General features: G+C 44.5%; 1 protein-coding gene across 1 annotated transcript in view; it reads right to left on the reverse strand.

Annotated features, from left to right (window-relative positions):
- The window catches only part of crim1 (cysteine rich transmembrane BMP regulator 1 (chordin-like)), a 105,736-nt gene extending 98,245 nt beyond the window's left edge, over positions 1 to 7,491 (reverse strand). Inside the window, exon 1 of the mRNA XM_048228488.1 lies at positions 6,554 to 7,491. Within this exon, the coding sequence (XP_048084445.1) occupies positions 6,554 to 6,866 (313 nt within the window). The 5' untranslated portion in view covers positions 6,867 to 7,491. The remainder of the gene's footprint in view (positions 1 to 6,553) is intronic.
- Between the last annotated feature and the right edge of the window lie 17,171 nt (positions 7,492 to 24,662).

Consider the following 24,662-nt stretch of genomic DNA (forward strand, 5'->3'; position numbering starts at 1 on the left):
AAGTGCTACGGTGGAATTCATGTATGATACAAAAGAGAGGCAAACAATGCAACACTCCAGAGACAAACTTGAATTGGTTGGGAATCCATTTTATTCTGTGTGAAACTGGCAGCGTGCCAGCACTGCCCCAAAGGTACCACAGCTATTGTGCGAGTGAGTCTCTGTGTGTGTGTGTGTGTGTGTATTGATTGAGGTTATTAAAAGGCTACTACCCAGCTAAAAAAAAAGGTCAGTGATGGGCACTCTCACGGCAGTGATAATCTTTGCTGTTAATGGTGGTCATGTGTAGTGTAATGTGTGTGGCCAGTGGCTGAGCCTTTTTCCACATGTTCACTCGGAAAGAAAGGTGACCCTGACCAGCCGCTGATGATTGGCGAGGGGTTTGACCACGACCATGGCCCCTGTGTGTGTCAGATTGTTTTTTTGTGTGTGTGTGAGTGTGTGCGCATGTGGTGTGTGTGTGTGTGTGTGTGTGTGTGTGTTCCAGGTCATTTAGAGATGAAAAGTGACCCGAGGCAGTCTGTGACACGACCCTCTGTGTGTGTGTGTGTGTGTGAACACACCACTGTGTGTTGTGTCTAGCTCCAGGTCATTTAGATGGGGGGCAGCCAAACAACGCTGCCCATGCTCCTGGCAAGAAACCCACAGATTCCTCTTTGGGAGGGGCTGGGGGTCTGCTCCACACTCAGAATGGTCAGAATGGTCAATATCATCATTACAGCAGCCCAGCACTAGTTGGTTCTCTCTCGCTGTATTCCACTGCTGCCTGTGTGGACCAATGGCACCCTTGCAAAATAGTTAATGGACTGGCTGTTAGTCTGATGACAGAGGTGTGGATTGAGTTAACTGCGGAGCCACAGCCTTAATGCACTACTGACACGCAGCAAGAATTTCGTCCAACTCAATTATCAGGCTTTAATCAAATCTGGATAACCTGGAAGAAAATAGCCTGGACCTTGGTTAAGGCTGCGCCTTACAAAACCAAGGTTGACCTTGGACTCAAATTAAGGGCGTTCTTATGTTTGGGTTGTCCTATTGTGCCTTGTTAGTTTGTGTGTGTCTGTGTGTGTGTGTGGGTGGGTGGGTGTGTGTGTGTGTGTGTGTGTGGGTGGGTGTGTGAATGCTGGTGAGGAGCGAGTACCTCACACACACATAGGGACTTATGTCCTCGCTCCTGGTCACTGCCTGCTCAGTGCAAAGTTGTTTATAGCAATGGAGATTAGATTTCCATCACCTCACCAGCCAGTGAGCATGCTTTAAAAGCATAATTCTTTTTTGGATGGCGTCCTCCTTGCTCGTAAAACCAAAGGGGGACCTTTCCTACCCTCTCCCCTCTCACACACAGACACACACCAAAGGTATATAGATATGAATCAACTGAATCTTTAAATGCCTAACTTCACCCTTATCATCAGGGCCGATAAGTGCAATTTCTACCCAGAAAGCAACACTGTCTAGCAACTTCTACATGCAATCAAAAACTGGGAAAGATAAGCAGGCAATGTACACATGTATTCCCTTAACAATGGTGTTTTGATAAAATCCTGGCACATAATCAAGTCCAAGAGGGAGAGAGAGACATGTAGGAAACCTTGAGCCTTTGTTTCCCCCTGGAACCATCACTACATGGCGTAAGAGAGCAGTTCGCTTTCTCTCAAAGACTACTGTGAATCATTACATGTCCGTGTGCCCTAAAAATGAATTGCTCATTTTGTGCTGTACAAGCTAACAGGTTAGAGTTAAATAAGCAAGTACAGAAGGGGGGAAAAGACTGCAAAAAATATAATAATTGAAAGAATGGATAAAAAAGCTGCAGATGTGTTTTTTTTTTATAACATATGCACTTAATGGGTGCATATATTTTGTTTCAGCCTAAGGCTACAGTATGTGCTTTCTGGGTAACTGTAAAGCCTAAAAGCTTGGTTAATTCCGTGACTTTTTTTCTGCAGTTTGCTAGTCTTTCTCCTCCTTACTCCTGGGCAGTAACCAGGCTGCAAAAGAACGATAACCCCCCGTGACACTACACACGCGGTACCCTGCTAGTTTGCCTGCTGAGCAGACAACACAACAAACTGTAGAGGCTGCTGGTGGTGAAGATGGAAGGACTGGAGGTGTGTGTGTGTGTGTGTGTGTGTGGGGGGGGGGGTGTGTGTGTGTGTGTGTGAGAGGGGGGGGTTGCTTTGAAGGGTCAAACATTTCTGCTCGTCTTCGCTGACTGTGTGAGACAGGCTGAGCTTCCATGCAAATTTAAGTCAGCATTCTCTTGACTTGTTTTGCAGGAAATCGACAGACACACCGGGCTCACGTTTATGTGGGCTGGCAGTGACATTCATTTTTAAAAGGGGTGGCAGAGTTGTGGACTTTCCACCTAAGAGCAACTTTTGTTGTTTTCCAGATTCCTTCGTCACAAGAGAAAGAGAAAGAGAGAGAGAAAGAGAGGGAGAGAGAGAGAGAGAGAGAGAGAGAGAGAGAGAGAGAGAGAGAGAGAGAAAGAGAATATTAGGGGCCCTGAACCTCTGACTCATTCAAGACAGAAAAAATAAAACTTAAGATGCCTCGACAAATCACCCACTCTGTATTAGTTTAGAAGCAATATGCTCACAACACGAGGGGAAAAGCGAAAGTTTGCCAGGAACCAGATGGGAAATGGCTCACAGTCCTTTCCCTGGTGTGATGTCCTTGTTTCGCAAAGCAGACTGCCTAGCAGCAAGAGGCCATCTCTGATCCTAGACAGCACTTGGACAGCCAATTATCTCAAAATTATTTACACTGATTCGATAGCGATATGAAGCCCCCCCACAATATGATTGACAGCGACAAAAGGGGTAACTGTTCATCACATTAGTGAGGAGTACGGACTCCATCCCCAGGTGTGTTTACAAACAGGGCTTATTTGTAACACACACACACACACACACACACACACCTCCCTTGTGACAGCCTAGGACCGGGATCTGTCATCTGCCATCAAAAATAGCACATGTGACTGAGGCTGCTGTGTCTGAATCTGACAGTATCTGAAGAGAGAAAAAAACCCTCTGATGGTTACTTACAGTGGAGCATTTAAGACCCAAGGCATGCAGTTTTCAAATTAAGTACCTGACAGCTTCCTCATCATCAGAGAAAGTGAGAGAAGAAGGAAGGAAGGAACAGACAGATAGAGAGACGAATAGAAAGGCAGAGATACAAGCTCTTCCACCCATGCCTACTCTGTAAATACACAGCTGAGTAAATGGATGGTATTGCCAGGTGAAAAAAATGTCAACTATGTGCGCCGTCTTGGATGAGAGCGTCAGCTAGGCAAATAAATTATTATTATTTCTCCTGAGCCCTCATGCCATAGCTTGCAAGGGGCTTGAATAGAAAGCAGCGCAGGAATGTTAAACAGAAAGAACATAAGAGAGGAACATAAGAGAGAGGGAGAGAAACAGAGAGGGAAGGAGAGGAAGAGCAAGAGAGAAAGAGAGAGAGAGAAAGAAAGAAAGAAAGAAAGAAAGAGCGAGAGAGAGAGAGGCACCATCTACACAGCCACACCCCCACTGTATGGATGGATGTTGTTTTTTAAGCATTAAACTATTTGGCAACATCAGGCTGCCGACCTGACATGCAGCCAGGACAACCAGCACCCGAATCCGCTTTGGCAGGCCGCGAGCACACTTTTACACAGAGGTAGAGCTCGGAAAAACAAGGAGAAGAGGATGAGTTTTTGCTTCAGAAGCCTCTATCCCCTCCAACCCTGAGTGAACTGAGACTCTCGCTCTCTTTCCCTCTCTTTCCCTCCCCCTTCCGACAGCCTTGGTTGGGGTTGAAAACAACTCCATGGCTTCCCTTTGTGCGTCACAGTCCGCATTCACCGACAGCGCACGTGCTGAGGGGGCTTTTTGAGCGAAAAGAAAGGCAAACGAAAGCCCCAAGGGGCCACTATAGCAGAAGTTGATGAGGTTCACTCCTCGCTTTAGGGGAGAGGTGATGAAACCGCTGGAAAAATAAATAAATTAAAAAAAATCCTAAGAGCGCTCGCCAGCACTGTGCAGAGTGCAGAGACATCCTTCAAGTGCACTACTCTTTCTGTCTCAAAACACAGAAAGCAGCAACCGGAGTAAACCAACTCAGGCAGTTAAACCCTGGGCAGGAGTGTAAATCGGAGGGCATTAATGTGGTCCCCAAAGTGGTTGCCTTGCCCATGAAAGTCAGCAACAGCAGTAGCAGCTGTGGTGGCAGCAGCAGTAGTTGCAGAAGCTAACTTTCAGGGCCAGAGAGCGCCTAGTGCCCGAGTGAAAAGTGATGAGATTAGACTGCACGGCAGGGCTCACCACTGCCCCCCAGGCAGGCTCGGCGCGAGGCGATAATGTAACTTCTGTGTCGCGGAGAGCAGCTCTTTCGCTCTCTCTCTTCTCCCCAGAGGGAAAGTCCTAGCGTAGCGCTGCCAACCAGCGCTAACGAGAGAAGCAGGACATGACAACACACCAGCAGCCCCCAGAGAGTGTTCTTATTGCCTCTACACCCTCAGGTCAACTCCCCCCTCCTCCACTAGCCCAACTCCAGGCCAACACCTCCACAACTCTTACTGCTGGTGGGCTCTCCCCATGGAACAGTCACATCGATCTGTGAGAAGAGAGGATGAGTTGAGGGTGAGGAGAGCCATTTGGCCAGGTAATTCCTTCGATCGGATGATTACGGCATTTGGACAGTGCCCTGATCAAATGTAAGCCCCTCAATTGTCAAAAAAGGGCTCTAGTATGTTTCCACTCCCCCAAAGAGAACCATGAGCATCTTCAGACACAAGTTTGGTCTCAGCAAAACCTCTGGACTTATTTCTCCTGCTGGTTTAACAGTATGGGAAAGTCAACTTCAAGTGCAAATATCCGGATGCTGCCAGTCAGACATTCAACAGTTCTCCCAATTCCTACACATTAACACGTTAGGTAGGTCAAGGTAGGTCTTAGCCGGCTAGTAGTCTTGGCAATTATCTTGGATATGGTGGCTTTAATGTCTAAGTGTGATGACCCATTCTGAATAAGTTATAACTGCACTGACACCATAAGGGCTCCCATAACTCACATTCTAAACCACAGAGCCAATAACCATAATGAGTCATTAAAGGCAAAGGCCTCTGTCAGTGTTTGGAGTATTTTCATGACCACAGAGGCATGCCGAGGGTGGGGGGTATGATCTTGGCAGGGAGCGATGCAAGGTCATTAGGTGTGAACGTCAGGGTTATGAGGCCAAAGGTTAGACTGTCAGAGCGATGTACTCGCGATCCACGCTTTGATCCTGTTCATTCCTCTCAGCAGGCATGCAGCTTAAGACACACACAGACCTCCTGTGTTTTCTTGGCCGGATTACTCCGGGACGTCACCTGAGACAGTACATGCCAAACCTTCGGGAACGCACTCAGCATGTTTTCATTATTGGCTTGGCTTGAAACCCGAGCCCAGACATCTTACTGCCTGGGCACCGCATGGGTCTTGAGCAACTCTTTTTTCAGACTGCCTTTGGGCCTAAAAAATAACCCTTCAGGTTAAAGAGGCCCACCTGTATGAGTTGAAGTCTACTACTTCTTCGGGGAACAAAAGACCATTTGGTGAGGAGACAAACATGATGGTTTCTAATGGTTATCCTTGATTGGTTCAAATAACTGTGGGGATAATACTACTCTTGTGTCACCCAGTTCTGTGGTCTACAGAGGCAGCACAGTCGTCGGGAAGAAAATAATGGTCTTATGTTGAAAATTGAGCCACTGCAAAATGTCTATTAGGCAGCGCAGTTTAACCATCAGGTTAGTGCAAACTGTGACAAAGACATTTCTGTGAGGGTCAACATTTGAGATTCCACGTATTTGCGATACACGTACATCCCTCATATGTTGTAAAATATACGGGTGTGACGCGCAAGCTGAGTCACATAGCAGACATTCCAATGAAAAACCAACATGCCTCGGCGGAGGGGCTGGGGCTGGCACCAAGTCCAAAAACAGCACGGAATTCGTTAGCTATACCCCAAAGAAATGGAAAACCCACATGCTGCAAACGCATTAGCCAGCTCGCTTGCTCAGACACTCTCGTACCCAGTCCCACCACAGCAAATTATGAGGAGGGCGGTAAACGCATCCTTCTCAGTAATTCACTAAGTTTATCAATGACAGGCGTGGATTTGAACCTGGTGTATTAACTATAGCCTATGTCCAGTCTTAACCTGTATGGCTCAATCCGCCAAAAACATAATAAGAGGTGAATAAACATTGATATAATAATGGGGTGTCTTGCGGGCTTCAATTCAAAGGGAATTGTTTATCATTCAAGGGAAAATGTTCTCATAGTACAGGTTTTAGAAGACTGACATGAATTAATAAAACAATTTCACCTTAAACAATTACTGTTACTGTTGAAATGGTAGCCCCCTGCATGGGTAAACGTCAAGCATTTAATGCTGTCATTGTCTGAAAAGCATCACACATGTGGTAAAGCATCTAGTTGCAGTAAAACAACTTTTCACAAACCGTTTGAATCATTGCACAAAACGGGCAAAAATCGCAAGTATCAGTAATACAAACCTTCGCAAACTCCGACCTCAAACTGGGTGATGAAGCCGCCGTTTACCAGGGGTCTGATCACGCACCGGAGCCCCCGGTCACAAGTTCCGTACAGACCGTACATGCCGCCGCAGCTCTCGTTCTTCTGCTTTGCGCAGACCGTGCAGCACCCGCAGATTCCAGGCACCACGGCCCCCTTACACTGCTTCGGTTCCTCGCATTTCGACTCGTCGCACGGCAGGCACAATAACGCCCGGCTGTTCTTCGCAATCAAGATCATAAGTTGGCAAATGAGAATGCATTTCGCTAGAAGATACATCCTGGAGGAGGCCATGAAGCAAAAGTGGAAAATATATAATCCAAACCCACTCCCGATTCCCCAAAATCAATCCTGAGAGGTAAAACCTTGTCGAAATTAACCTAATAAAAGGAACACACCGTTCTAAACTAGCATGTAAAAGGGTTTGCAGTTCCCGTAAAAATGTCCGGATTTCTGTTGTATTGGTTTACACGTCCCTCACGACAAACTTTTGTTTAGTAGGATTCAAGCTACTAAATGCGCGATCCGTTAAACTGTGGGAGAAACAGCAACTATCCCACGCTGTAAAGAGACAGCATGGTTTTAGTGTGCTATGCTATAACACTCTGAGTTCCTTCTAGTTTGTTTTCCGAAACAACTTTCTGTTCTGGACTCATGCGTCTCTGTCTCCCTCTCTCCCCCTCTCTCTCTTCGCACTCTCAGTCTTTTTATGCAAGCTGGAGGATTTCGTTATTTTCTGCGCCTTCCTTGCTCCAAAAGCTGATGTGCGACGTTTCCAAAAATTCCTTTGGAGGCGAAAGTAGCGCTATTATGTGGTCGCTGGCACTGATTCACTTCGCTACGTCTGTTGAAATCAAACGTTTCCTGCTCTCGCGTCTGCCGTGTTCCTCCGTCTCATGTTTATGCTTCTCTGTTGCGGGACTCTCCGCCCGCTGCTGGCTCGGTGCAGTCCTCACACCGTGACCTCATAACGCAACCACTCCCCTCCTGCATTACTTTGCTCCAATGGGTAGTTCGCTCCAGATATGGAACACAGGAAATGTTGGCACACGGAACGCATATGAAAATCTGCGATATGCAGGCCTGCCCTGGACCGTTGTTTGGGCGCAGGTGGGGAGTCTTGGGCCGCTAAGTCTTAGGGGGGAAAATCAAATCAGAGCTTAGATAATAGTGTAGCCTATCTGTACTGACGTCAGATCTTATGATACATCTGACTGCATAACGATGTTTTTTAGCTGGATAGTTTGAAGGGTAGATGAAAATGGAAGGAAATGATAAGTGCAGCAATTACACGTGTAATAACGGATAATGGACTGGCGTCCTCAGTTACAATGAGCTCAATTAGGATCTTTGAAGTGGTGGTGGTGGTGGTGGTGGGGGGCTCATGAATTTCACAATTTCCACCACTTGACTTGTTTTTCTTTTAATTAAGCATATTGATGCTTAACCAAGACACTCATTTAAGCTCAGTTCTGTGTGCATTGGCCATTGATAGTTGGATGGACATATAACACTGACTGTACATAATGTCTCGCTCAGTTAAGTGATGCCTTACAAAATAGCTAAGATGAAAGATTCTTGTTTGGTGTTCTTGATTATTTATTGAAATGCATTTATTGCATAGTATAGCTGTGTGTCGTATAAGACATAACTTTTGGCTGTTGTCGAATTGCAAACTCAAGGTACGATAATGTGACCTTGATTGGGCACACAGGAGAGATTAATCAGTAAGATTGCCTTAAATTAAATATTTTTTTCTATATATACCAATACATGCTTTAATGTCCTTTAAGGAAAATACCTGGAATTGATACAGTGGCTCTGTTTTTTTTTTCTGCTTGCCTACTTGTCTGCAGGCAGGTGTCCAGTTAAAAGGGCTGCTTCCTCTCCCCTTAAGAGGGCCATTCTTATTTTTGACATGCAACACTGCCCTCAGACACATTGCAAACGCACAACACCCATGCATTACTGACAACTGACTTGGTCCCATCTCAGACTCTTGCAGGAAAAAGTGGCCTAAATCTGATGTTTTCGGGGTCAAGTGACCAGGTCAGACTTCTTCAGAAGTAGTGTGAACACTCAAATCTTGCCCAGATCTGATTTTTTTAAATCAGATTTAGACCACTTCCATATGTGGTCCTGAATCAGACCCAGGTCTCAATGCGGCCACAGTGTGAACAACCGGATTTGATGCGACTTTTACGTCAATCTACATCGACATTTGTCACAATTATATGCCGGCGGAAGTTATTTGATGTCATTGTTATTGTTCTTTTGGGCATGCAGGTCAGTTCGGAACCGCAAACAGTTCACACTCAAATCTGATATAGGCCACATTTTAAAAGGTTATGTAAACAGCCAAACAAAAAATCAGATCTGAGCAAAAAATCTTAATTGAGCATTAAGACTTGCGGTGTGAACATAGCCTTTGTTTGGTTGTTATTTGGTTAATAACTCCATATTCAAATCCAACCTCTTGACTCCCTCTTTTGGTGTGGCCTTACCCCTAGGTCATAACACTGATACAATGAGGCAACAACAGGTGAAAAATGACAGTTTTACTGAAACTTTCAATAGCCATTCACCACAACAGTGACAAGAGCAGCATACAGATGTAGAGAGTATAAACACTGATAAGCCATTCTAATCCAGTAGTGGGGGCCACAGGTCTCAGATGTGCGCTATTAGCTAAATGAGTTTAGAGGGTACTTGTAAGAATATGTTGCCTTTGAACATCTTTGGACACATTTGGACATTTGAGTCTTTTAATGAGAGTGTGTTTTAAAGCTGCAGTTGGCAAGATTTTTTTGATCATATTCACTGAAACTACTATGCTCCGACAGAACAACATAAATCAGCCGGTTTTAGAAAAAAACCCTGCACTTCTACCTCCACCTAGAGCCTGTTATTTGTTTTGCAAAAACTCACAGCTCCTGGTTCTTCTGGTCCAATCAGAGCAGGGCTGTGTGAGATCTGACTGTCAATAACAGTCTGGTGCAGTCTGGTGCGCACTGACGAGCACAAACTCGATGAGAGGGTGCTCGGTTGTAGTGGAGGAGGGGCATGAGAGTTGTAAACATTCAAAATGCAGTCCCCTCAATCTGTCAGACTTGCCAAGTGCAGCTTTAATGTTTTGACTTAAAACATCCTACAATATTTTTGTCTCTCTGTGGCCAGGCTCTAGAGGCCCCCTGCTTGTCACTGGGCTAAAGTAGGTTCTGACCCCGTAGTGGATTATGAAGTCCTTATCATTTTCCCCCGTGTTGGTGCTGGACAGGTGGGTCCCTCGAGGCTCCTCTAAAAGGGTTTTAAAAGGCCTTACGGTGAAGGGGCCATTTCTAACGGATCAATACACTATAGGGATTTTTAAGTCGCCCTCCTCCTCTCTCTCTCTCTCTCTCTCTTTCTCTCTCTCTCTCTCTCTCTTCTGGGATTTTTGCCACCACTGCTCTGATGTGACAGGCTTCAAAAGAGGTCCTTCTTGACGAGTGGCTGAGGCTCTGAAGCCCTCCTGGATAGGCTTTTCCTCCTGGCTGACCTGCAGGTGCACCAGAGGGGCCCCCAATGGACCCCCCCCAGACACACAAACACACACGCCAGCATATTGGGGAAGCGGGTGACGGTGCTCCAGCCAAATGGGTGGAGCGGAGCAGACCTGCAGCACTGCTAAAGCTGTTCCACTGCCTCGTTTGAAACAATATTATTGTAGGACATTTATATGCTGTCCAGTTGAAAGACTTTGCAAGCTGTCATGATTTTATTATGGCAATGTGTCAGTTAGTGGCTGAATGTACCTTACCTGTCTTATCTTTCATTCATACATTTGTTGGAGATGAAGTTATTTCCAGACAAAGCGTTCATTTTCTTTACATAGCAGATTGTAAATATGCGTTGTAAAAAACATTTTTGCTTTATGACACGGACACTCAAAATAGACATGGAACATTACAAGATTTTCCTTGTGAATACAAAGCCATTACCATCTACAGGATGGCCTATTAAATGCATTTCCTATGATAAACATGTTTTTGTAATGTTTCTCAAAGGCTTTGTCCTTTTTTCTTCCTCCTTTCAAATGGCCTGCATGCCTCTGCGGCTGCTCATTTGCCACCACCGCCTCCTAGGTCTGAGAAATGCTGACAAACACTGCAAGTCTGAAACCCTCCTCTGAGGCTCTCTCCAGGAGTTCATTCTACATTTGTGAGCTAAGCTGCTTCTTGACAATGCCTTTTGTGGAAGGCACAGTGCCATACAAACACATTGTATGGGAATACACAAATGTTCCTAGCAAATACACATACTCGCACAAAAATGTAGCCACAGAGATATACATACACAGACAAACATAGACACACACACACACACACACACATACACCACAGAGGCAACTGTTATTGTCTCACAGTCATTCTGCATCACAGCAGAGAACTACCAAATGCCAATGAAAAGAGTTGGCCTAGACCACCAACACAGAGTGTCAGGCTTTACAGGCCACCAGTTGCCATTCTTCCTTAAAAGCCAAGGGGCCATGAGCCGTGCAATAACCCAACCTTGTGCACAGTGCCAGATGGCCAATCCCAGCAATCCACACGCTTCCTGTAAGGTGTATCTGCCTTTGGATGGGGAGGAGGGAAGCTTTTGCCCAGCATGGGCTCTTAATTGCTGTGTGTTCAGCTTTGTAACGACATTATAAGGTAATTGAGCCCCCACTGTTTTGATATCGCGCCGCTGGTTGTGCGGGTCTCTCACAGGGGCCGTGGCAGGGATCCTCGCTGTCTTATTGGATTAGGGTTTGATGAGATTTGTTATCTCCCCGTTCATCTCCCGTGTCACTAAATTGTCCCTGCAAAATGACTTCTGAAACCAGTGGAAACGGCTGATGAAGTCTGGGATTTGGTAAGGTCATTTGGAAGCGAAATGTCGGACAGCTGCTAAGGTCCAGATGCAATGGTGAGAAAGGGATGCCATCAGTCTTACAGTCTCTTAATTGGCCTTGTTTGGGGGGAGCATTTAAAAAAAAATCATATCCTCTGCTTATTTATTCTGCATATTTTTCCAAAATTGTATTTATTTATTTGTTCATTTTTCAAACTGTACTAGGATGTTTTTTTATGAGGTGAAGGTTACATGCATTTAATGGTTTTATAGTGTGTATTCAGGTTTCAGTATCTTGTAGTTCCACATTTGCTCACAAAGAAAATTAGAGCATATTAAAGGTATACCCATACATGTCTTCAGTGGATGTGTAGGCTAATGGAAGTTTTCCCTACCTTGCAAGTAGCCTTTAAGCAATTTCACTGCAGCAGCACTTTCATGGAAGACTTGCCTTAATGAAACTGTCTACCATTTTATATCACACTTTGGTACTATCAGAAAATGTGATGCATGTGAAATGTAGTTGTATGTATTCTAGGTTCCATCCACCAGGATCATAAAACCTCATTGCCTTGCTAGCTCACCGGCAAACTACTTTCCTTCTTTTGCAAGCTGCTTTTTAAGCATTGTTCATTATCCTCCAGAAAGGCATAAGGGAGATATGGCCTTGCTCTTATACAGTGTTACCTGAACTGCTCATTTTACCAGAGGTCCTAAAGGGAGTCATGTTGTGAGTTGGGTGCTCAAGTAATATTGTTTTGTTTTTTTTAGCTCCAGCGAACAGCTCAATTTGGCACGCAAACAAATGTTCATGGTTGAGCCTCCCAAGTGACATTGCTGTCACAGTCCTTTTGATTTGTTTGTGAACTGCACCCCAACCCCGAACTCTGCCACACACACACACACACACACATACAGAGAGACACAGGCATGCTGAGTCTCCCTCACATGCACTCAGACAGACACACACACACACACACACATACACACACACCCCTTTCTACTCAACGCTGATGTGGAGCTAGAGAGCAGTTTTCTCCATTACATCTGCCAGTCCTGTTCTGAGAACATTTTTGTTATGCAAATGACCCTGGCAGTTTAAAATCTATCCGACTGTTGGCACCACACTGAAAACCTGTAATGCAGCCAATCACTCTAAATTCTCCAGTATACATAATGCATAATGCAATCAGGGACTCCTCCTTTGCCCCCCCCCTTCATCTTTCTATCTCATCTCTTCCTCTCAACGTTTTTGCTCCTCTATCTCTCTCTCTCCACCACAACGGTCTCTGGCCTCATCGAATTGCCCCCTCAAAATCATTAAGTGTTATTCCGACTCTTCTCTCGCCCTCATTATCCTCTCGTGTGTATTGATTGAAAGCTGAGCTGACTGTTTGCCAAGACAATGATGGGGCCAAGCTTGGTGGGATTTGGTTTCCTGTGCCGTATATGCAAATGGTGGCCAGTTACACCGCTGTCCCCCAGTATCCGCTGTTAATGTTGCCATTGTCAATTCAGGCTAAGCCGATTTAATTCGGTCTGTCTGCAGGAGTCGCACGGTTATCCTGGTTGCAATTTTAACGAGAGCACTGAGCGAGATGAGCTGGGAATTAAGCTCATGGATAATCAACAGGAGCCTGCAATTTTATGAAAATGTTTATTGAAAGTGGTGATTGCGAGCAGACGAGCCAGCGTGGGCCTGTGTGTTACCGAAACGTGTGAGCCGTGCCACCAGCCTGCTGGCTGCTGATTTCAGGATTGTCTTTTTTTTAAGAGTGTTACAGAGGGCATGGATGACTCTACTGTTCTGCCAGAGGAAACCTGTCTTTAGACAATGGTGTGTTTTCAGTGTGTCCAGTGTGGCAGCAGTGAAAAATCGTCCAGTCAGGTCATCATATTTTCATGTCCACTGAGTAATCAGAATCAGAATTAGAATCAGCTTTATTGGCCAAGTTTGCGTAAACAAACAAGGAATTTGACTCTGGTTAATCTTTGCTCTCAAAACACTTTGCTCTCACTTAACATATAAAGAATAAAAAGGTCAGTAAGAGATATAAAAATACTGTAATAGAAATATAAAAAAACCAGTAACATTATACGAGTAGAAAGAATAAGTGTATGTGCAGGTTGAATAGCATGAAGAGCAGTAGAGTATGGCTATGTATATAGCATAATTTCAGCATGCACATATGTAATAAATAGAACACAATGGGTGAGATAGTGTAGTGCAAATTGTCTGGGGTGTGTGTGTCAGGGGACTGGAGATGTACACCCCTTGTTGTCCTTGTCAAGGTAGCCATGGTCATGGACACCTCAACAGGCACAGGCAAGGTACAATATACAAAATATAATGTACAACAATAAGACAGTAAGAACCAGGCCTGCCTTTCTATATACTCTAACAAAATTTATTTTTGAGTTACTCTCAGTAATTATCTAAATACGTTGCAATGAGAAAAGCCACGATCGTTGTCAAATACTTGAACAAAGCCTTACTTGACAGCAGATGCCAGACTCATTCTAGTTCAACCAGAATCCATGTAGCCAGAACTTGACACTTAAAATTTGCCGACATCTAGTAGGAACATATTTTTGGTTGATATCCTATCTTCTAGGTTGCTGTCAAAAGTATTTTTTTTTTACTTTATTTGAAAGAGCCTCTGTAAAAATGGAAAGCTGATCTCAGAAGAGAGCTGCTTCTAAACTCCTGGAAAATCAATTGTCTTTGTTTTGCTACCTGTTTATGCTAAGTAAATCCTGTTCATCTTGCAATGGTTCTTGCCAAAATACAAAATGGCATCATATTTCAGCTTACTGTATTATCTGGCTTGGCAAATGACAAGTGTTCCTCGGTAAAGAGACATCAGAGAGCTTTTGAGTAGCTCAGTTTCCTGTGTAGATGGTACTGAGGAGAGAGTCATAAAGACACACAATCTCTTTCACACATGTACAGAGTCACATACAAACAAACAGTTCACAAAGATTGATTATGAAACAAGCTCCCCAAGTGGGTGTTTATGTTTAATGTTCTACTCCGTGCTTGGCAAGCACTCTGTGCTTGATTTTCTTTTTTGAGTGTGTCTCCCCCCTCCCAACCCCACCATCCAACAACTCCGTCCCTGTTCGTGCTTAAACAATTGTCCAGATTAATGCCATATCTTGAATCAAATAACAAACGTCGAAGCCAATAAACTTTGTTCTCCACCAAAAGAATAGAACACAAAAAGGGCAAATAATTAATGTTTCACATGAGGAGCGGCCGGGGATGAGATGCATGAGGCAATTTCAGCCCCTGCACTGGGGAGAGAAGAGGAGTTGAGGGGAGTAGAGGGGAGAGGAGAGGAGAGTAGAATGAGGAGAGGGGAGGAGGAGGGGGGGGGGTAGGTTGCACATGGGAGTCGTAAATGGCCCGCTGGCGTGGTGATGACGGCCCTAGCAATTGCCCTGATGGCTGCGCGCAAGCCTCGCCGGCTCCCAGCTAACTGATACATTAATCATCCTTGTATAGCAGTGTCACCGCGCCTGCGCAACTCATAACACACACACACAACACACAGCGACTAAGGGGGCCAACAACAAAAAATGAATAGCAGGAGGAAATGTAGTAGTGCACTATCTCTCTGTGAAGACAATAAACAACACACGGTTGTCGGGATTCTGCTTTAATTGCTCTCGTCGGGTCTCTCATTATGAATTCAGCAGCAGTGCAATATGAGTTTTTGTGAAAGGAAAAAAAAAACATAATATGTTGTCTCACCCCAACTGTTAACTTTCACTGCTTTTAATCTCTGTGAGGAACAATCTCATTAAAAGAAAGCCTTTCAACCCATCCTGTTAAGATAATCAGACAGCATTCCATAGCATATGTTACCTTGAATGTGTCTGTGTGTAAGATGCAGTTTACAGTATATGTATAGTGTGTGTGTGTGTGTGTGTGTGTTTGTGTTTTGGGGTGTGTGTGTGTGTGTGTGTGTGTGTGTGTGTGTGTGTGTGTGTGTGTGTGTGTGTGTGCGTGCATGCATATGCGGTGTACAAGTGTAATGAGAGAACCTACGCGTGCATGCTTGTTCTAGTGGTTAAGAGTCAGATGCGTAGACCCCAGAGGCTGTTGTGGTTTTTCAGTGGTGGTCTACACACACACACACACACACACACACACACACACACACACACACACACACACACACACACACACACACACAAAAGCTCTATTCCCATGAGGCCCTGGTCCACACACCCTGCAGAGGCAGCCTATGGTTGAAAGAATTTACTTGCAATAAATGTTTTTGTTGACAGCACAATCGCTCAGTAATTGAGTGTGAGAGGTATTGTCTGCCGGACTCAGAGAAAAGTGACTAATGGGTTTTAATTCAGCTGACCGCCAGCATTCATCGGAATGCTCCAAGTATCCCGTAGACCGTTCTGGAGCGCTGGCGGTTGTTTGGAAGTGGAATGTGGTTGTCGGGAGTCTGATGATTAATACTGATCGGAGGCCAAAAGCGCATGACTCGCGCACGCCGGATATGTTGAAGCAGACGCGGCCCAGACTTGCTTTGTGCTCTGTGGCGACACATAGACGCACTCACTGTAAACATGCTGCACCTGAGGTAGCAGGGCTCTTTGAAAACATTTCAGCTCTTACAGTAAACTGGAAACAAAAGGACCACACACACACACACACATATACTCGCAGACACACACATAGTTCCACATGCACACACACACACACACACACACACACACACACACACACACACACACGCATACTCGCAGACACACACATATTTGCACGTGCACACACACACACACACACACACACACACACACACACACACACACAGCCATTCAGTAGCTTTAGCGTCTGTTGCATAGCCCAAGCCCAGCCATCCTTTAAATCCCACACATCGCACATCAGGAAATAACTAAAGGGTTAACCTGCAGTAATTTAGCTCCCCTCTCCCCTCCAATCCGCCCCCCTGTCTCTCTCCCGTTTTTGTCTTTTCTTTTTCATGAGCACATGATACAGGAATGCGTGGAATGCCAGAGAGTGAGGCGGTGGGGAGGCTTCCAGTAGCGACAGCCTGTGAGAACCAGGGGGGTGGAGAGGGGGCCGCTGGACCAGGAGCTCTCTGTCTCTTTACTGTGTTTGGGGAAATAGCTGCTTTTCTCCATATAAAGAAGTGCGTAAGACAACGTACACACACACACACACACACACACACACACACACACTAATGCGCACAGACAGGAAGAGACATATTTAAATCAAAGACACAAAGACAAAGACACAAACATGTATAAATAAAATAAATATACTTTGCAAATCACGTCACTAGATATGATGCTCAGTGTTTTTTAGGATTTCCTTTGAGGTGAAATCTATTGTCCAAATAAACTGTGATTTCTCATCTTGGTCTTGAAGCAGGTGGTTCCCTTAAGTAAAATGACACATTATAATAAGTATGCATAAAGCGCATACTTTCTCTGACACACACACACACACACACACACACACACACACACACACACACACACACACACACACACACACACACACACACACTCACACAGTGGAGCATAAATAGTGGCTAAGGACGTCATTATTGCAGGAGAATTAGCTTGGTTCCACCGGCTCCACCTCCTGGTCTTTTGCAGAGCAGCGTCATACATACAAATACGGTCACCCGCTCAGACACTCTATAAAAGGAGATTAAATTGAAATTTATCCCCCCCCCCTCCCCAATGTGAATATAATTTAAATCACATCTTTCTTCGTTATCTGCCCTTTTGGAGTTCAGCGGGTGGAAAATGTGTTGTCTTTCCCCCCTCACTGTCAGAAAGGGTAATTTCACAGCTTTGCCGTTGCCATTTATGTGACTGAGGGACACATCTAAAGGTTTGGTGAATTTTCAGGCAAAATGAAGCGAAATTCTCACTAACTGTCTATGCAGTGACAGGGTGGCGTAGAGTTGAACCTTTCCTTTTTATGCTCCTCTTTGTGTTCACACAGAAAGACTTCTCATTTTATTCAAGCACCTCTTTTTGGTGCTTGTAAATGTGTCCCTTATGAAATGTATATGTGTGCATTGTGTGTGCATTGTGTGTGCATGTGTAAGTGTGTGTGTGTGTGTGTGTGATAGAGAGACTGGTCAGTGTGTATCGCTCTTGGCAAAATCACAGGCATTAATTTCCCTTTTGCTCAAACTTTTCGATTCATCCCTTTTAAAACATCTCCAGAGTAGAAGGCCAAAAAGCCGCGCCGCAACCCAGAGGCACCCAGCTGTGCTATAAAACCGTCAGCTATAAAACCGTGTGCTATAAAAACTCAGCTCGCTCTCCACCTCTCCCCATCTCTCTGTCTCTCTTGCGTACTGTATTGACTCCCTCACCCCTCTGTCCACATAGAACATCACATCACATTTCGCCCCGGAAAATGGTAGTGTGTGTGTGTGCGTGTGTGTGTGCGGCAAGACAGAGTCAGAACTAAATAGCCAGAGTGCAATTTTCCTTCGAAAAAGTTTCTGCCTGTGAATGGCAGTGTCAAACAGGGGGACACAAGATGCCATTAGAGAAAGCTCAGGGGCTTATCCCTTTCCTGACACTTAATGAACAATAGCAGTCAAGCACAGCCCCATAAGCTGGTAATGTGTTTGCTTTCTCATACCAAGCTCGACTGGGCAGGCTTTGTCATCTCAATATCTTGCCCCCACCAAACCCCCACCCCCCCCACACTCTCTGGTGGGTGAAGTGCCATGAGGGCTCTCTCCATAAAGGGCAGAAACAAAATCCTAAAATAACAATGATTTTTTCTCAGTCACTAGAAGCAGTAAACCATAATAGAGAGGGTAAAAACCCAAATGGCCATGAGCGCAAATGTCAGATGAGATGCTCTCATCCAATTTCGCTGTTTAAAGTGTTTCACAACATTATGTTGCACCTCTAAATGGCTATATGTAAAGGAATCACTACCAATGTAACCAGATTCACAAAAAAATCCCTTTTGCCGTCTTTTACCTTAACAATGATCCTCTGCTGTCCTATATAAGCACTTTATGTGATATAGTATGTAAGCTGATGGGAAGGAGAGGGAAAAGCATTGCCATCTCTCCTCAAGCATCCACTGCCTCGTAGCCTTGATGATTACACGTCCATCTCTGTGACATTCCGTTGTCATGGCAACCAGCTTGTTGTAAGTGTCAGCGCTCATCAATTCACATCTGCACTCTGATAACACGGTGACAGACTTGCTCTACACACACATACACACACACCCTAAGCACCCGTGCAAAATGCATTATTAGTCTGTTTAGCGTGGAATCCCTGAAGTAGGCTATGACAGGCATTACACAACACAGGCCTTTCACATTCAGATTCATGGAGCTTCTGAGCATTGACTAGTGGGCCAATGAAGCATGTGAACTGAGACAGAAACTGGGAGGTTGAGCTCCTCCTGGTGAGGAGACACACTCATCTTTGGTGGAGGAGCATTAGCGAAACCATCTAGATGCCCCTATACAACATGTATACATTTCAAATAACCATACCAACATCATATTGTAAACAACACAAAACATACCCATATAGTGCAATATAATTTGAATGTGCTGATGAAGAATTAAAAAAATCTGCTTACCAGTGTAGTCTCTTATATGGGAAGATTTATTGTGTTGCGTGAATTGGAAGTCCATTTAAAATAATTAGGACTGACTTCTCCCATGCCACGTGTAGTCTTCCTTTTCTCTGATTCAACCAAACTGTTGCACTCGCAGCAGATAGTCAGATTACTCTGGACTCTTAATCCCAAAATGCACCACACGATACAGAGATAAAAGGGTGCAGTGGGTTATCACTTCATATTCATCTCCCGCTAAATGATTCATATCACCGCGGTGATATCACTCCTTAGAAAAGGGTATCGGCTGTGTGAGAGCAGTCGTGGCTGCACACTTCAGACAACTTCAGGGGGTAATCCTGCCGACTTAATCTACACAATCTGAGGATGTGAGGAAGAAAAGCGCTCGCAACACACGGTTTTATTGAGCAAACACTTCACCAGCACCAAGGACACTGACACTTTATCTGAATAGATTTATGCATTTATGCTGAAGATTCCAGAGAGTAAGACAGAGGAGGAGGGTTTTACATTTCCAAGCTTTGATGATCCCATGATCCTATGATCCTCTTTTTATTAAATTCCCTGATTCCCTAAACGCTGTCAGGCTATAATTATTTGATGTACAGGTACTATGTGCCATCTTTTGCAAGTTCTTTTGATTAGAGTAAGATTACATCAAGGTGTAAGTTTACGGTGCCACATTAAACCACTGCATTTATTAATAGCATAAGAATGCGCATCAGATAGAGAAACGCGGTGATTTGATATAGAGATAAAACATCTGCTCAGGAATCACAAAATAGTCTGACTGTCTGTCTCCAGGTGGACTCCCCTTCCAATCCAGCTTTAGTCTATTAGCAGGATGATAGTTGATTCCACAGAAAATGGGTGATGAGAAGACACAGAGAGAGAGAGGGAGAGAAAGAGAGAGAGCGAGAGAGAGAGAGAGAGAGAGACAGAGAGATAGAGATACAGTTGAAGAGGCTGCTATGGCCCCAGGTCTCTGTTGCTGACTGAATCTCTCCAGGGAGGAAGTAACCCGACCTTTCTACTCGCATCAGTAAGCATGATGCCAAAGAGATGGCACATGGTGGCATATATTCCTGACATCTCTCACACACCCCACTACACACACACACACACACACACACACACACACACACACACACACACACACACACACACACACACACTGTATACATAAACATACACAGTAACCCACACATGCACACAGATTTACATATTGTAATGCACAGGTAGATTAAAAACCTATAGCATAATGAATGCAAGACTATGAAGAATTCCCAGGATAACGACCTGATCTATTCTGCCTGCCCTGCATCAGAAGCCTTATGGCACATGAGACATTAATATAATCAGGAAAAAGCACCCTGCTGTTCAAGTACTAGTAAACCAAGCGCTTAACTGACGGCAAATAGTCCTCTCCATTCTTCTCTCCTTCCTTCTCTCTCTCTCTCTCCATCCCTCACTGGGGTTGTGTAGTTAGTGACCCTCAGATGGGTCCCAGGGGAGGGGGGAACGGTGATGGCTGCCATGCTGTGCCGCCTCTCACCCTGCGCTGATGAGGATCGGGGATGGGGATGGGTCCTAATGAGCGCTGGGGAGGTGTCATCTGAGCTCTGGACCCTGGCGGCTGGGAGGCCCCTGAGGAGGAGGAGGAGGAGGAGGAGGAGAGGGTGAGGAACGGGAGTGGTGAGGTGCGTAATGGGCCGCTAAGGAGGAGGAAGAGGAAGAGGAAGATGACACAGAGGAGCTGAAGGAGAAGAGGAGGAAGAAGAGGGGGTTGGGGTGGTGGAGGATTGTAATGAGTCCCAGCAAATGCTGAGTCATTAACAATGTGCTTGACCTAGCGTGCGCCCAAGCCTCCCTCATGCATATATGCGGTTTCATGTTCATGACCCAACTGCATTAGGACATCGTTATTGAATAATACATTCTTTCCCGTCGAGGACATATCATTTTTTCTCTCTGTTGCTCGGTGGCATTCAAGAAGCAATTGAGATTAGAATGGAAAGTCAATGAGTTAAAAATGGTTTGTACTCCTGGTAGTCTGTTCTCGGTGTGGTTCACAGAGTTCCTCTGTTGAGGCAGGGCACTGCTTTGCGAGGATCATCGCCAACTCTTGGTTTGTTTTTACTGTGGGCATGGTTTTAGTTAGAGCTCATTCACAGCGCTTTCTTGTTTCAGACCTTTGCGTGACCTTTAAGGAAGTCTCTCTGTGTTCTCCCCATAGACTGTCTATAGTTCTATATATACAGTCTATGGTTCTCCCTTTCCACAAACTATTTTTTCCCCTGACTTCCCTACCAATGCTGTGTGCACTACTCATAAGGAATACCAAACACTACTGCATCTAAAGGTATCCATAATATGTCTCTTTAGATTTCACACACAGTCATTTTAGATTTCACACACACAGCAGGGTTGTTTTTCATCTGGCCCTGTGAACAAACCTTTCTTTCCTCAAGTGGTTTACACATCATTTCTCAACATCATCCAGTCTTTTATCAAAGCTCTTGACAAAAGTGTGTGAGGCTAATTTTAATGTCATTCCATATCACAGATTTGAACAATGGTAGGATTCATTAATCTCATACCCTGACTGCATCAGTCCTACAATCTTGTACAAAATGATGGCATTAATGCTGTGGCACAGCACTTTACCATACTGAGAGGAGCTAAATTTGAACCGTGAAACTTGCTGATTCTCCTGACATGGCTGTCGGGTGACCACCTAGCTTCCAGAGTCGCTTCCTCAGCATGGTGCTTCTGCTGGGAGATGATGTGACATGACATGACATGACATGACATGACATGATGTGACTTGAGATTAGGTGAGACAAAGGCTTGAGAATCCACAATCGGCAAAATCCAAAAGGACATAGCAAGGTGTCCACCACTTCCTTGTTTTGGACAGTTAAAGGCACTGTCCGACACTGTAAACCAAAACAATATCTGTCAAATTCATACATCGACTTGGCTTTGGGGAATCAGCATAATTGCTGAACTGACCCAGAAACAAAATATTCAGGAGCACGGGAGGGAGTGGTTCCATTTGACTGGAGGTTGAGCTCAATTATGAACAACCTTTTTTGAGAATCACAGTCCTCCCCTTTAAGTCTCATTACTGTGAAATGAAAAATGACATCGCTAATGATTGCCAAGGACTGTGTCGTGACATCAGTAAGTCTGGATAACAAATGCATTCATCAATATTTTCATTTCTAATATAATGTGTTTGTGATCAAATATTCTGGTGTGGGTTCAAGTCTGGTCTCCTGAGTGGTGCATCTGTAACCATCATTCTTATTCATGCATCAGTAATTTGTAGCACGCACACACACACACACACACACACACACACACACACACACGCACACACACACGCGCACGCACGCACGCACACACACACACACACACACACACACACACAAACAGACACTCACATACACATACACGTACACACACACACACACACACATGCACGCGCACACACTCACACACACATACACACACACGCACACACACGCGCACACACACGCATACACAGACACTCACATACACGCACACACACACACACCTATACGCGCACCCACACACATGTATGCACATACAGTACAGCAGTGTCTCTCAGCTCCTGTTTGCTGATAAGGCAGATTGCAGATAATTGGACTGTGGACTTCACTTTGGGCTTCATTGAGATTCCCCGGGGAAGCTCAGTGGGATGCATTAGAAGACACTGAATTAGAACGATATCCTATACGCGAGCAAAAACATACATGCACACGCCCCAACACAAACTCATACAAATAAACATATGAACACACACAGACACACAACATTCACAGGTATACGCATGGTCACGCTGACACACACACAGACACTTCAAAAGAAAATGCTCACATCCAGATCCATATTCTCTCTCTCTCACACACACACACACACACACACCACACACACACACACACACACACGCACACACACACACACATACACACACGTACACACACACACACACACACACCTTGTGTGCATATTACAGTTTTTTCTGATTGCTTAAGCACATTTTTTGTAACTATGGCTTTTTTTGCAAAACTCTACACACAAATAGGAAAACCTTTCACCCAATCAGCAACACATTGTAGTTCTTTTTTGCAAAAGCGAACACACCTTACTTAACTCTTCACACCTTCGTAAAAATTGTGTTTTCGCATCAAACAGTAAACACAAGCCATCACAATAAGCACACAATGTGCCAACTACACACTGATGGTATGAATAAAAAACACATCTGGCTTTTGCTTTCTCTGTGCACAAGGTAGACAATGTCAGTTTGAGGTCATACTTTTGTCATAGTTCTGTAAACATATAGGGATCCAAACTTCAAGTATTGGTGTTTATTTACACACATCAAAATAAACACAAGTGTGTTTTTCCAAGTCAAAACACAAAATAGCAATTTCACTGAGACAAAACAAACCAGTCTACATCGGGTCGTCTCTCTCAAAATTTCGTCTACATCACATGCAATGTCCTAGTCCAAGTCACCGGGGAAAATATATTGTGGAATGCCGTATCCAGGCCTGACACGACAATATCCCCACATGTAGACTGATTTGTTTGCCTGTAAAAGGGCTATTTCTTTCTCTTCTTACCCTTCCTTTCCCCCCTCCTCGTCCTCCTTCTTACACTTCTCACTCTTCCTGCTCCCTCCATTGTACCCATTGTACATTACCTGTGGCTTATTTATAGTGCTTAGGCTGATTGCAAAGTGAACTAATTACCAAAAACAGTTTTCACATGAGAAAGTGTGCCAGAGAGTTGGCAAAATAGTGAAAATAATAGCCATACATGTGTATAGATTTGCTAGTGTGTTGATCATTTGGAAATTGAGTGTAAAGCATGAGTTGTGTTTACAGTTCTGCAAAAAGAGTGCTGTGCAGTGAATTGTGCCTACAGTTGTGCAAAGTGTGTGTTACAAAATTGCAAACTGAGTGCAAAGCAGTGTTTGTGCTTTTAGTTTAGCGAGCTCAGTGAGTGGTTTTGCTATACGTATTAATAGCTTTAGAAATTGTGCTATAAGAATCACAGTTGTGTTTAAGCATTCAAAAAAAACTGTAACACACTAACACACAGCACAAAAAGAGGGAGGAGGAGATATGCAGATAACCATTGATGCTGCTCTGAGCAGTGAAAGCCAAAGATTAAAGATCCCTGATCATTAAGTGCTCCTGTCCTGTCAACCCACATTACTTAAACACAGATCCATGCAATTAGCCCAATTTAATTCAATTAGCCCCTATTCGCATGACTGTGAATATTACTATATTCAATACAGAACACCCATTAACCTCTCTGCTTTTCTCCTCTCCCATAACCTCACCATGAATCACATTCCCAGGCTGAGTAAAGCCACCATTACGATACAATATCTTTTAATCCACAAAGGCCAACTCATATATCCTGCAAACAAAGCGGCGAGGTAGATAGAATTCACTGCAACTCGGGGGAGACATTATCTCTCCATGGTTCTTTCAGTATTGCAGCAGTGCTAAAGGACTAGTGGTAGCTTTAGCCCA

The sequence above is a fragment of the Alosa alosa genome, chromosome 19 (assembly GCF_017589495.1).
Source record: "Alosa alosa isolate M-15738 ecotype Scorff River chromosome 19, AALO_Geno_1.1, whole genome shotgun sequence".
NCBI classification, from domain to species: domain Eukaryota; kingdom Metazoa; phylum Chordata; class Actinopteri; order Clupeiformes; family Clupeidae; genus Alosa; species Alosa alosa.